The sequence below is a fragment of the Solanum stenotomum genome, chromosome 1, assembly GCF_019186545.1.
Source record: "Solanum stenotomum isolate F172 chromosome 1, ASM1918654v1, whole genome shotgun sequence".
Lineage (NCBI taxonomy): Eukaryota > Viridiplantae > Streptophyta > Magnoliopsida > Solanales > Solanaceae > Solanum > Solanum stenotomum.
Window position 1 is genome coordinate 25,703,265 of NC_064282.1, and position 13,536 is coordinate 25,716,800.

The 13,536-nt window shown below is 32.7% G+C and overlaps 3 protein-coding genes across 3 annotated transcripts in view; 2 read left to right on the forward strand and 1 right to left on the reverse strand.

Annotated features, from left to right (window-relative positions):
- LOC125869835 (uncharacterized) overlaps nucleotides 1-13,536 on the forward strand; it is a 525,520-nt gene that overhangs the window by 55,967 nt on the left and 456,017 nt on the right. The window lies entirely within an intron of this gene.
- On the reverse strand, nucleotides 3,741-6,058 carry LOC125869822 (probable aspartic proteinase GIP2). The gene is made up of 2 exons (XM_049550250.1): nucleotides 5,502-6,058; nucleotides 3,741-4,614 (listed from the first exon to the last, which is right to left on the reverse strand). Exons 1-2 carry the CDS (start codon nucleotides 6,007-6,009, stop codon nucleotides 3,836-3,838), a joined length of 1,287 nt encoding a protein of 428 aa, XP_049406207.1. The 5' UTR covers nucleotides 6,010-6,058; the 3' UTR covers nucleotides 3,741-3,835.
- On the forward strand, nucleotides 9,785-11,194 carry LOC125869752 (probable aspartic proteinase GIP2). Its single transcript, XM_049550194.1, has one exon. The coding sequence runs from the start codon at nucleotides 9,802-9,804 to the stop codon at nucleotides 11,122-11,124; it is 1,323 nt and encodes a 440-aa protein (XP_049406151.1). The 5' UTR covers nucleotides 9,785-9,801; the 3' UTR covers nucleotides 11,125-11,194.

Below are 13,536 nucleotides of genomic sequence, written 5' to 3' on the forward strand. Positions count from 1 at the left end.
GTTGACATTTAGTGAAGCTGTATAATGGTTCCGTATTTCTTACTCTTTCTGGTCCATATTAGATGTCGTGTTTATAAAAAATAGTCCGATCAAGAAAATTAATAACAAAAAATTTAATTTGATAATTACTCAATAAATATAAAGAGAAATTATTATGATTTAAAAAAATAGTAATAGATCAAAATGCAAAATTAAATAAAAATAATTAAATTATATTACTCCCTCTCCGTCCCATTTTATGTGAGGTAGTTTGGCTTGGCATGAAGTTTAAGGAAGAAAGAAAGACTTTTAAAATTTATGGTCCAAAATAATGATAGAAATTTGTGTGGCTGTAAATCATTTCATTAAAGGTAAAATAAATATTTATAGTTAAATTATTACTTAATATAAAAATGTATCATTCTTTTTAGAACTGACTAAAGAAGAAAGTAGATCATATAAATTGGGACAGAAGGAGTAACTTTTAATTCATGTTTTTCTGTGTGCAAAAGAAAGTAAAATGTACAGGAGAGAGTATATGATCACAAGCCAAAACTTTGACTTTGAATAAAATCTAGTCAGCATGGAAGTTATCTCATGCACATGGACAGATTTATACGCGTATTTGAGATTCTTGATGTTGACATCTAATCTCAATTTTCAAACGTGAATTTAGTTAATGCGTTGAATATTTTATTTTTTTATCGACGTTGAAATCTGACTATTTTGAATTTATATCGTATAGGGCTTCATTCGGGAGTAAGGGGTGGGGTAAAGATTTTTTTATATTAGGGCTCAAATCGAAACCTTTGATTAAGGAAGGAGGCCACCCATCATGTGGTGGTTGTTGAATATTTATATTTTCATCGCATTTGTGTTATTATGGGTTCAAAACTTATAGTACTTAATAGTTATTGAAAGTAGTAGAGTTAACTATGTACCAAATTAAATTTTAAGTTTTTCAAAATATCCTTTTAAACAAGAATAGTGGGAGGTTTTTTTTTAGTCTGTTGGCTCAAAAGGTAAATGCAGTTAATTAACCACCACCAGTGTTGATGTACTAGGACTAGCTACCTGATTTGTGAAAATAGATTAAAAACAAAAAAAGACTATTTTGTATCTGTGTGCGGTAACAAAATGGGTGCGGATCTTGTTTATCATAAAAAAATTATGATTAAATATGTAACATGTTTTAAAGGAGATGTGGATTGAATTGATCGACTTGGAGGACCCTTCTAGGTGTTTTTATTAAATATTATAAATGCTCATCTGCTAAAGAATGACAAAAGTCCCACGTTGATGGTTAATGAGATGGGTGGACTCCTTATAAAGCTTGGGCAATCCTCCTCCCTTTGAGCTAGCTTTTGGGGTGTGAGTTAGGCCTAAGACCTAGTCTAACATGGTATCAGAGCAGGGCCCGTCTCACCCGATGTTGGGACCCCCAAAATCAAAATTGCCCACGCACCAGATGCTAAGCATTGGGTGTGAGGTGGGGTGTTAAAGAATGACAAAAGTCCCACATCGGTGGTTAATGAGATAGGTGGACTCCTTATAAGGCTTAGGCAATCCTCCTCCCTTTGAGCTAGCTTTTGAGGGGGTGAGTTAGGCCTAAGGCCTAATCTAACATGGTATCAGAGCAGGACCCGTCTCACCCGATGTTGGGGCCCCCAAAATCAAAATTGCCCACGCACCAGATGTTAAGCACTGGGCGTGAGGTAGGGTGTTAAAGAATGACAAAAAGTTCCACATCGATGGTTAATGAGATGGGTGGACTCCTTATAAGGCTTGGGCAATCATCCTCCCTTTGAGCTAGCTTTTGGGGTGTGAGTTAGGTCTAAGACCTAATTTAACATCATCCTTAATCATTTTTAAAGGGAGATAAATATTGTTGAATGTTGAGGCACAGAGCAATAACAAAGGGCAAATTATCTAGGATTTACTTTCTTGCTTTTACTTACTTCATTTCTTTTTTCTTATTTGAATTATTGCTTTGTAATCAGACATTAAATGACTAGAAGTCCTTTTTAGGGGGTTATGACCACACTATGAACGTTGTATAATTTGATATATTGGCTGTTATTGCGGACTTTTACGGTCAAAGTTTTCTCCTCTTATTAATACTTGCTTATTTCTCTGTTACTTACTTGCTTAGCTACCAATAGGTTAATGGATAATTGCTAATGGAATTTGAGATTATAACAAAATTAGAGATAGAACGCGAGATAAGGAAAGTATGATATGTTCTGTGGAACAAATCAGTTAGATTATTCTTGCTGGGGTGGGCTAGGCCTTCTTTTTTGTTTTTTTATCTTTTCAAACTTAAAATTGTATAACATTAAGAAGATGAGAAGATTTTCAAATCAAATATGCCAAATAATGGTGTTGTTTCAATAACACTGGCAAAAAATATAGTGTGATTAGCATGTATCTTGGATACTAGATATATGTATCTCAGTATCTGGTGTGATGCACCCCAGATACGCGAGTGAGATTAGAGAGTGGCGAGGGTGTGAGATTTATCTATGTATCCTAGATAGAGTGTATCTAGAACAAATTAACCTAATTTTGAGTCCATGTATCCCGAGATACATGTATTTGGACGTATCAAAATCTGATAAGATTCGTAATATTACAACATAGCGTACCTTTAAGTAATCAGCTCCTACACTACAGAGATTTCTGTAAGTTACTCTTAATAGCATACCTTTAAGTAATCAGCTCATACACTAGAGAGATTTCTGTAAGTTACTCTTAAATAAATAGTTTTGGCCCATGGGCCGACCCCAACTCAGCCATGATCAAGCCTCAAGGGCCAAAGGATTATAAGCCCTAATTTAAAATGGGCTTGAAAAAATCTATCCCAACCGTACCTCAATAACGAGTTGAATTGGACCGATCCCATGGGCTAAACCTATTTTGACGGCTCTAGATGTAGTGATGATGGTAATTAGAGCTGTCAATATGGGCTGGCCCACCCCATTCGGGCTAACCCATACAGACTTTGAAATTTGACGGGCCAAGCCGGACTAGCCCATTTTTTGTTTGGGCTAGAAAATTGTTGGCTCAGCCCACAAGTATGTGGGCTACGGGCTTTGTCGGACCAACCCTCTTTTCTTAAAAGTATATTTTTTATAATTTTTATTATCATAAATATCGACAAGACAATATTACATGGTGTTAGTGTTATTACTTGTTAATTAAATACACAAATAAAATTATCTTTATAATATTTATTAAGTTTGATTTCAAGTAAAAGTATAAGTAGCTAAATAGAAATATTAACCTAATTGTTTTCCAATGATCGTAATAAAACGCAAAAACTATGACCGATTTTAAATTGTAATATTTCAAACTTTAAACAGATTTGAGTTTAGACGCTTGTTATTTTTAATACTCTATCTTATTTTTATTTGGCCCACGGATTGGCCCTATCCATATTTCTCAAGTCTCACAAATCGACAGACTTATTCAGACCGGGCTAAAAAACCCTTTTCTTAAATGGGCTCCAAAAATCGTAGTTCAGCCCTATCAAATCACAAACTAGGCCAGGCCAGCCCAACGGGCCTATCCTATATTGACGGCTCTAATGGTAATCTAAATATATAGCCGGTTAGAGGATCGATCCATGGACTGCATGACTATAATATCAACTCTTTGAGTCCGCAAAATGATAGATCTCGTAAATTGGTTTATGAATTGTATATAGAAGTTAGAACATCTAATTTATTATCCAAATAGGAAATTATGAAGAATATATAACATAAAACGATATAAGTCATACGCCTATGCAATGCACGGCCACCGACCATATAGTTTATTATTGAAATAGAAAATTACATATATAGAATAGAGGGGCTTAGCGTAGAATGGTATTTTCGTACTGAGAGCATGATGTTTGTTGAAGTTTGAGTGATGAGCTGAAACCAATCTTCTTTCCAGGAAGGTCAAATATCAATAGGTTCTCTTCCAATTGATGTCCTCCTATAACAATTGATGGTTCCCTTTCTTCATCTTGTTTCACAAATGCTAAACACATAACATCCTTACTAACTTGTACCACTGAATTTGTTCCATAAATCCTCCAAAATGCACTCGGCTTATGCAACACAAAATCTATCACAGGAACAGCTGGTCCAACGTTGGTACTTTTAATGTTTTTCGAACTAAAGCAAAGTCCAAATTGTTTCATAGGAGACTCTACAAGTGCCACATTCTTTGGAAGTGCGTTGATGAAAGCAGTTTTAAAAGCATAGTAAATGCTAGGGTGCAAAATTGTGTAAGGTGACGCTGTGCTAATTCTCGTCCCACCATCTATATCTTTTTTATTAATAGACAGCAATGTTTTATTTAGTGGAATATCTTGTCCCGCAATTTTAATGGATGAAACTTGGATATAGTACTCTTGAGTTACCAAAAATGCATTTTTATTTGCGATTAATTTGGTGTAGAGAATATTGTTTGAGATATCGATCTTCTTAGGATTGTAAACATAATATGGACCAGAACCGATGAATATAACTCCACGAGATGTTGTAGATGAGCTCAAACATATACCAAATTTCTTGGTGAATCTAGGATCTAAAGCAAGTTGATTTGGAATGGAAATTGGACTTTCACGTCCAAAACCTGCAATTCCTGATAAGATAGAACACAATTTGAATAATTAAAAAGTGTCCTTTCAAAGAAGAGGTTATATATGGATCTTAATGAAATAATTTATAGTAGCATAAATATTTATTTCATCTTAATGAAATAATTTATAGTAGCATAAATATTTTTTACTCATTTTAGCTCATAAGTTTCAAAAGTCTTTCTTTCTTTCTTTCTTAAATAAAGACATTTAATGTTTATTTTTTTTAAGAATTTCATAATTTTTGTATTTTGTATGATTATATAAGACTTTTGAAATTTAAGAATTTAATTATACATGTCATAACACTTGTGTGGTTAAAAAAAATTTCCTAGGAGACTTCTTGGCCACTAATCACTATACTTGTTTATAGTTGAAATTAACCCCCGTCACCCACCTAACGACGTGTGAGGATAAAAAAACGTGACATTTTTTTAATTTGATCATTATATAAAACTGTTTGTGATTTGTTTGTGCAAGACAAAAGGAATTGCTTGGGGGGCTAGTGAAGAAAAAAGTTGGGGGTGCGGGGTGGGGTGGGGTGTCGTGGGGGCAGAGAAAAGAGGGTTGGTGATGAAGAAAGTTGGGGGTTGGGTTTGGAGGGAGGAATGATTGAGGAAGAAGTTAAGTTTTTTAACTTTTTAAAATTGAATTTTTTTTTAATTTTAATATTTTTAATGTAAAATATTAAATTTATTTGTCTTCAAAATATGTGCAATCATGCATTTTTTCAACTTAGCAACGCTAATGTTACATAAGTTTGGTCAATGATTAGAAGAAATGTCAAATGTTGTAATCTAATTAATAAGTTTAATGATTCGGCAAAATAATAAACAGAAAATTGAACTGATAAATGAAATCAAGTACAATGATTAGTAGTATAATTCAATACCTGTGACTCCATTGGCGAGAAGTCTCACCATATTGGGACTAACAAAACAAGCGAAAATAAACCGCGGCCAAGTTACACGAACACCAGGAGTTGAACCAATAACCAATACATCATCAGCAATTTCAGCGCTATCGTCAAACCAATCGATCAAGGGATTTTCACCCCAAATGTAACAACTATTGTTGTTACATCCAGGCTGCAATTTTGGTTTCAATATGCAGTCACCACAGTAATTAGGATTGGAATAAGTGCATTGTGTAGAATTACATACACCTGGTTTGTAAGTTGAACTTTTAAAACCTTTGTCACAATCCACCCATAAACTTCTTCCACCAAGATGGACTAAAAGTTTTATGGGAATTAAAGGAGTTCTTTGACTTACTTCTGTAATGTATTGTAGAGTTGATGCATCTTTAGTGACGGGAAGGTATAGTACTTCAGATGAGCAGAGAAAAATATTGAGTAGAAGAAATAAGAGAAGCATAGACAAAGGAAATTTGAATGTCATTCTGCTATAGAAGGAAAGAAAGCAAATGGCACAATTAAACCAATACTTACAGAGTTGCAAATTTATAGCAACTGATTGTGGCTTCTTTCTTTTTATTTTTTCAAAAATGTTACTATAGACTAATGGACAATATGACTCATCACCCCACCTTTGTTTGAAAACAATAATGAACCAACAATTGAGAACAACGGTGGTGGTGAAGTGGTAAATACTCCTTCATCTTTAATTAGAAGTTTCGAGTTCAAGTCCCTTTATGTATGAAATCGTCTTTGTTAGGAAGCATTTTATCCTCCAATATAAAATGTTCTGACGCAAACTTAGATTTAATCGGACTCTACTATGAATATCGAAAATCGAATGTAAAACAAAAAAAGAGGGACCGGGGGGGGGGGGGGGGGGNATTATGAAGCTCTACAATGGCTCCTCATTTCTCACTGTCTCTCTCCTATCTATAACTTGGAAAATCTTCAATTATTCCAGCATGGTTAATTAGGATCAAAAGATTGTATTTTGTTATGAAAGAATGTTTTTTGAATTGGATTGATTTTGGTTTGACTTCGGTTTAAATATAAATTCACAAGATCATCCCGTATTTATGCTGGTGTATAAATAGTTCTAGATATTCTTTTAGATACATTTACAAGAAAATTTTACTAACTTTATCTTTTCCCTTAGAATATTTAGGTTTTCTCTTAGAGTTATTTTAGATAGTACACTAGACTATTTTAAATTTTTTGCTAGAAAAATCTCTGATATTCCAAAAGATCAATTTTAACTTTTTTTAAATACTTATTATTTTAAAAAATCAAAATAAAACTAATTATAAGTTTTAAATTTTACAATTACTCAATAAATATAGTTGTGGTAAAAATAATAATAAATTAAAATAATTTAATCAAACCTTTTAGTCGTTTTATGCGTGCAAAACAAAAAAGTAAAATGGACAGGAAAGTCATTATTGCACATGGGCAAGTGGAGTGTAGTAAACCGATTTCATACGCGTGTTCTAGATTCCTCATAATTAGTATGCGACAGACTCTACACAGAAGACATAGAGGGAGAATCGATTTTAAGTCATTCGTGTAGATAACTGCCCTCCAAATCAACTGAGACATCCCGAAGGACATCCAAGTTCATGTTATTAAATTAAATTTTGATAAATCCATATACAATTTTAATTGGTTACACTAAAAGAATAAATCAAAAGTGAAGTATTCATTTAATTTGATAAGTTTAATAGTTATATATTCATCATACTTATTTTATTATGGCTCAAAAATTATACTTCCTCCCTTTTAAAAGAAAAAATATTTTCCTTTTTAGTCTGTTTAAAAATAATTATCATTTTCTCTTTTTAATAATATTTAATTTTAATTTTTTATGTGACATGTGCAATGTCACAAGATTAAAAAAATACTTTGATAGATTTGACATAATTTCAATTTAGTATTACAAGACTGAATTTTTTTAAAAATTATTTTTAACTTTATATTACGTCAAACTATATCATTGTTGCAGGGGCGGCTCAACGTAATTGGGGGGCCTAAAGCGAAATTTTAATTCGCGGTCTAAAATATAAATACACTTCATATACGTATTTATTCAAAAAAAAATAAAATTACACTATTAAGATGAAAATTATTAGTACTTAATATTGTTTTTTGAGTTACTAGTTTTAGGTAAGATTTTATCAACACANATTTATTCAAAAAAAATAAAATTACACTATTAAGATGAAAATTATTAGTACTTAATATTGTTTTTTGAGTTACTAGTTTTAGGTAAGATTTTATCAACACAACATTGAAAAACATCCTTTAAGTGAGACAATTATTATATGCATTGTTAACATAATGATATAAGTAATACGTTGATAAATATTAAATAAAGATAAGAGTTAGAAGTTTAGAATCATAGAATTTCACTCAAAAAGTTGATGACTTGGTACATCTCATTTTAATATGCTTAGAGTAATGCTTGAAACTAAAATTTAAAAAGAAATAAAAAAGAATTTGTAATTCACTTTGTTCAACACTTTTCACTGTTAATTCTTATTTTTAACAAAGTACAAAAGATGTTAAAGTAGATAAAATAATTTATTTAAAAAAAATATATACTTTTTATCATAAATAATTAATTTTTCTATAAAAATTTTAACACATAATTTATTCTTGACAAAAATTTGGGGCCCCCGAAATTTGGGGGCCTAAGGCAAAGGCCTTATTTTTGCAAGCATAGAGCCGGCCCTGCATTGTTGTTGAAATAAAGAAAGTATTAATTAATACTCCCTCTATTTCATGTTAAGATATATTAGGAAAAGAAATGGGACCTTCAGCCCATTTTCTGTAAGTGGCTCAAAATGGCCAAGCATGAAAAGATCTCACATAGCATTTGTCTGCCATGTATTATGTCTCTTAGGAGGCCTAGTTAGGAATAAGTTATTTATGAATTTCTTATCTCGAGATTAATTATTTTAATATTATTATTTCACTTTTAGTATAGAACAAAATCAACACTATCAACTCGGAATATTTATTTCGAATAAGTTATTCTATAATTTTATCTCAATTAAATATGAGATAAATTTATTCTAAAATTAATTATTCGTATATTCAACACAAAAAGAAGGACAATACAATATACGTTTTTTTATATGAGTACTCCATTGTAAACTTTTTGTCAAATATGTGTGACCAATGGATAAAATATTGATAGTGTCATTAAATATTTGTTAAATAAGAATGTATCATATCATTCTTTTTTAGATTTATTAAAAGGAGAGTATATTATATAAACTGGTAAAAATTGAGTGCTTATGTTATTGTATTTGACTCATGTTGATCTAACACAATTTTTAAAACCAACATTTATTAAGAGTGTATTTTACTAAATTAATTTTATTAATGTTACTTTGAAATTCTAGATTTAACGATTATTATTTCAGATAGTTATTTATATTTATATATACTAAGAATAGTATGAGGCAAAAATAAGGAGTAATATTTTCTTGATTTGCTATAATGACAAATTAACCTGGCCCTATTGCTCGTTCTCGGCCCAATAGCTCTTGTCAGCCCAATAACAACTTGTATGACATTAGTATTTACATTGGGCTGGACTTGATTCATAACAGGTGGATCTAGAATTTTCATTTACGGGATTTGTTCCGTTACAAGAGACTTTTTAACTAAAGCTAAATGAAGAAATGTTCACAATGGAATTAAAACCATGGACGTGAGGGTCAATACAGAGTTACTCTATATATATTATAATTTTTTATCGAGAAAGTTTGGGTGAACCCAGAAACCCACCTGGGTCCGCCCCTGAATTCTATGTCTCTTTATATTGACAAATAAATAACCTAAGGAGAAACTTAAAAAACAATTGTATATACCATATACTAATTAATATGAATATATAACTCCATCAAATGCGGTTCTTCACCAATTGTTTTTGACATAATAATAATAATAGGATAATGCTTCCACCATCCCTTTTCTTTCTTCATTTGGACGAAATCATTAACTGGCAGACAATATCTATTAATTATGTGTATCTATAGTCAATGTTCATAGATCCTTGAATTCTTACATGGCAACTTGTATATACTTTAATCAAAATGAACAATATATTATAAAGATTTATGCTTTCTTTCACCTTTCGTTTTGTCCTTTGGCTAATAAAATAACGTCATGTCATAAATCATTAATAATCATATGAAATAAGCTTTACATCACTATAAATCAAGATGCTACATCTCTAAATTCAACTCACTCTATCAATAACGTAACAATGGTTACCAAAATAAATTCTCTATTCTTTTTTCTTTCTTTGATCTTTTTATTTTCCCTCTCCTTAGCTAAAACACCTCCGCGACCTCGAGCTTTTCTTCTTCCAGTAACAAAAGATGCATCCACTAAACAATTTGTCACAACCATTAACCAAAGAACACCCCTTGTCCCAGTCAAACTTACTATCGATCTTGGTCAGCGATTTTTATGGGTTGATTGTGAAAAAGGTTATGTTAGTTCATCTTATAAACCTGTCCCTTGTGGTTCCATCCCTTGTAAACGTTCTTTATCGGGTGCATGTGTTGAATCATGTGTAGGTCCACCTTCACCAGGGTGCAACAATAACACTTGTTCACATATTCCATATAATCCCTTTATTCGTACTAGCACGGGTGGTGAACTTGCTCAAGATGTCGTTTCACTTCAATCAACCGATGGCTCGAATCCTCGTAAATACTTATCAACAAATGGAGTAGTTTTTGATTGTGCTCCTCATTCTCTTCTTGAAGGGCTAGCAAAGAGTGTTAAAGGGATTCTTGGACTTGGGAATGGTTATGTAGGATTTCCCACTCAATTAGCTAATGCTTTTAGTGTACCTCGAAAATTCGCTATATGTTTGACTTCATCCACAACCTCTCGTGGTGTTATCTTCTTTGGTGATAGTCCTTATGTATTTCTTCCTGGAATGGATGTCTCAAAGAGACTTGTTTACACTCCACTTCTCAAGAACCCTGTTAGTACATCGGGGTCATATTTTGAAGGGGAGCCTTCGGTGGATTATTTTATTGGAGTGACATCAATCAAAATAAATGGTAATGTTGTACCAATAAACACCACATTGTTGAACATAACCAAAGATGGCAAAGGTGGAACAAAAATTAGTACGGTTGATCCTTACACGAAATTGGAGACTTCGATTTACAATGCTTTAACAAAGGCATTTGTGAAATCGCTTGCTAAGGTTCCAAGGGTGAAACCCGTGGCACCTTTTAAAGTGTGCTATAATAGAACGAGCTTGGGAAGTACTCGTGTTGGCCCTGGTGTTCCACCTATTGAACTAGTGTTGGGAAACAAAAATGCTACTACATCATGGACTATTTGGGGAGCGAACTCTATGGTGGCGGTGAATAATGATGTGCTCTGTCTTGGATTTGTGGATGGAGGAGTTGAATTTGAACCAACAACTTCTATAGTCATTGGAGCACATCAAATTGAAAACAACCTTTTGCAATTTGACATTGCTAACAAAAAGTTGGGTTTTACTTCTTCACTCTTATTTGGTCAAACAACATGTGCCAACTTCAACTTTACATCCAAACCTTGATGGTATAATAAGGGGTGTGCTTTTATGTAATTTTAGATTCAAATAAATGTTTCTTTTATTTTCAAAGGATGGAGTTATCAAGAATAAATCATGTATTCGACTTTGTTTGGTTGCTGAATGTAGTCCCATTGGTGTCAAGTAGAAAAAAAAGTCTCTGTTAAGAATTCCCACGTCGGAAAATGGATGAAAATTTGGTCTACTCATATGAACTTAAACAATTCTCCCTCATAAGCTAGCTTTTGGGTTAAGTTAGGCTCAAGATCCATCTTTACCGTTTCAATAATTAATATATTGAATAGTGCTACTACTTTAACGTTTTTCAGATATTTGTTGTATCCTTGCTAATAGTAATTAGAATTGCACAGCTACTATCAAAATATTACAAGTGAATGATAATTTAAATAAGATTTGCAATTAATGTTCCACGTTGATTTGTTTACATCCAGAAGGTAAGTGCTGAATCTCAGCTTTGAAGAATAGAGAAGAAGCTACAAGAGCAATTGTATTGATTGAGATCAAAAGGCTACATGTACAAGAGAAAAGGTTGATATTTATAGACTCACTCTGCCTCACTATTTATAACTAACTGAGTGTAACTAATTTTCTTACAAGTTGTTACAACTAGCCAACCTATCCTAACTACCACCTTTAGGCTACACTCTCAAATAACAACATTACATATCACAACATCCCCCTTCAAGCTAGGTGGGGTAAAAATGTTAAGGACTCCTAGCTTGGTCGGTAGATATATAGTCATGTTGTACTTAAGTTAACACATCATCCGACTGTTCTTGAGTAGGTAGATAGTTTATTCTGATTAAGCTTTGTTGCAGTCTTTCCCTTATGAAATGACAGTCGATCTCAAAGTGTTTTGTCCTCTCATGATATACAGAATTTGCAGCGATCTGTATGGATGCATTACTATCACTTTATACCTGCCACTGGCAACTGAACTTTTGCATCTACTTCTTTCAGCATTCCAAGTAGTCAAACTAATTACTCTGAAACAGTGGAGGCAAGGCTCATATATTCAGCTTCAGTTGAGCTCTCTGACTCTAATAAATTACCAATTTTAATCATGTAACCAGTAACAGATCCTCTAGTAAGTAGACAAGAGGCCCAGACAGCATCACAAAATGCAGTAACCATTCCGTCTAAAATACTTGCCAATAGTAAGCCTTGACCAGGTTGTCTTTTTAGGTATCTAATCACTCTCAATGTGAGACTTCTTGGGTTGCTGCAGAAATTGAGTCAGAGTTTGAGGGTTGAAGGTTATATTTGGTCTGATCGTATTGAAATATAGCAACTTGCTAATCAATTTATGATACATTGCCTGATCCAGCAGGGGTCTGATTGATCCTTTCGTAACATGCTCATCATACTGTTTCGATATATGTAAGTTTTAACATTGGAATCAATGGGGGTACCTGCAGGTTTAGCTGCTAAAAGACCAACTTCTACTATAAGCTCTAATGCATATTTTCTTTGGTGGATTAGTATACCCTCTGCTGACCTAAAAAACTCAATATCTACGAAGTATTATAGCTCACCAAAGTCCTTCATCTTAAAAACCTATTGCAGTTCCTTTTTTCTATTCTATCAACTTGAGACTACTCCCAGTTATCAACATGTCATCTACAAATTAAACACAAGTACAACAATATTTCCTTCTTCTGACTTGTTGATGAACAATGAAAAATCATGTTGACTCTGTTTGAATTTGATATTAATGAGAGCTTTAATTTAGTCAACTTATGCATGGTTCCACTGTTTTGGGGCTTGTTTAAGATCACACATGGACTTTGTCAATCTAACACCTTCTTCCCCTGACTGGCAAATCCTTGAGGAAATTGCATGTAAATTTCTTCATCAAGATCACCTTGCAGAAATGCATTGAAGACATTCATATAATGTATATTCCATGCTTTGCAGCAACAATAGACACTATAAACCTTATTGAAACCATTTTAATTACTAATGAAAATGTTTCTTTATAGTCTATTCCTCTTTTTGGTTATATTCCTTAGCAACCAATCAAGCTTCAAACCTCTCTATTTGTCCTGTTGATTTGTACTTGACTTTGTATAACCACCTACAACCTATAGGTCTATTAGTGTCTATTACAGACAACCTTTTGCAAATTCGCATTGCTAACAAAAGGTTGGGATTTACTTGTTCGCTCTTATTTGGTCAAACAACATGTGCCAACTTCAACTTTACATCTACAGCTTGATGGTAAAAACAAAAACAAAATGGTTTGCTTTTGTAATTTTAGATTCAAATAATTATTTTCTTTTATTTTCCAAAGGATGGAGTTGATCTAGAATACATGCATGTATCTGATCGATTTATTGTTTGGTTGTTTAATTTAGTCACAATGGTGTCAATTCGCAAAAGTTTCAATAATTGATT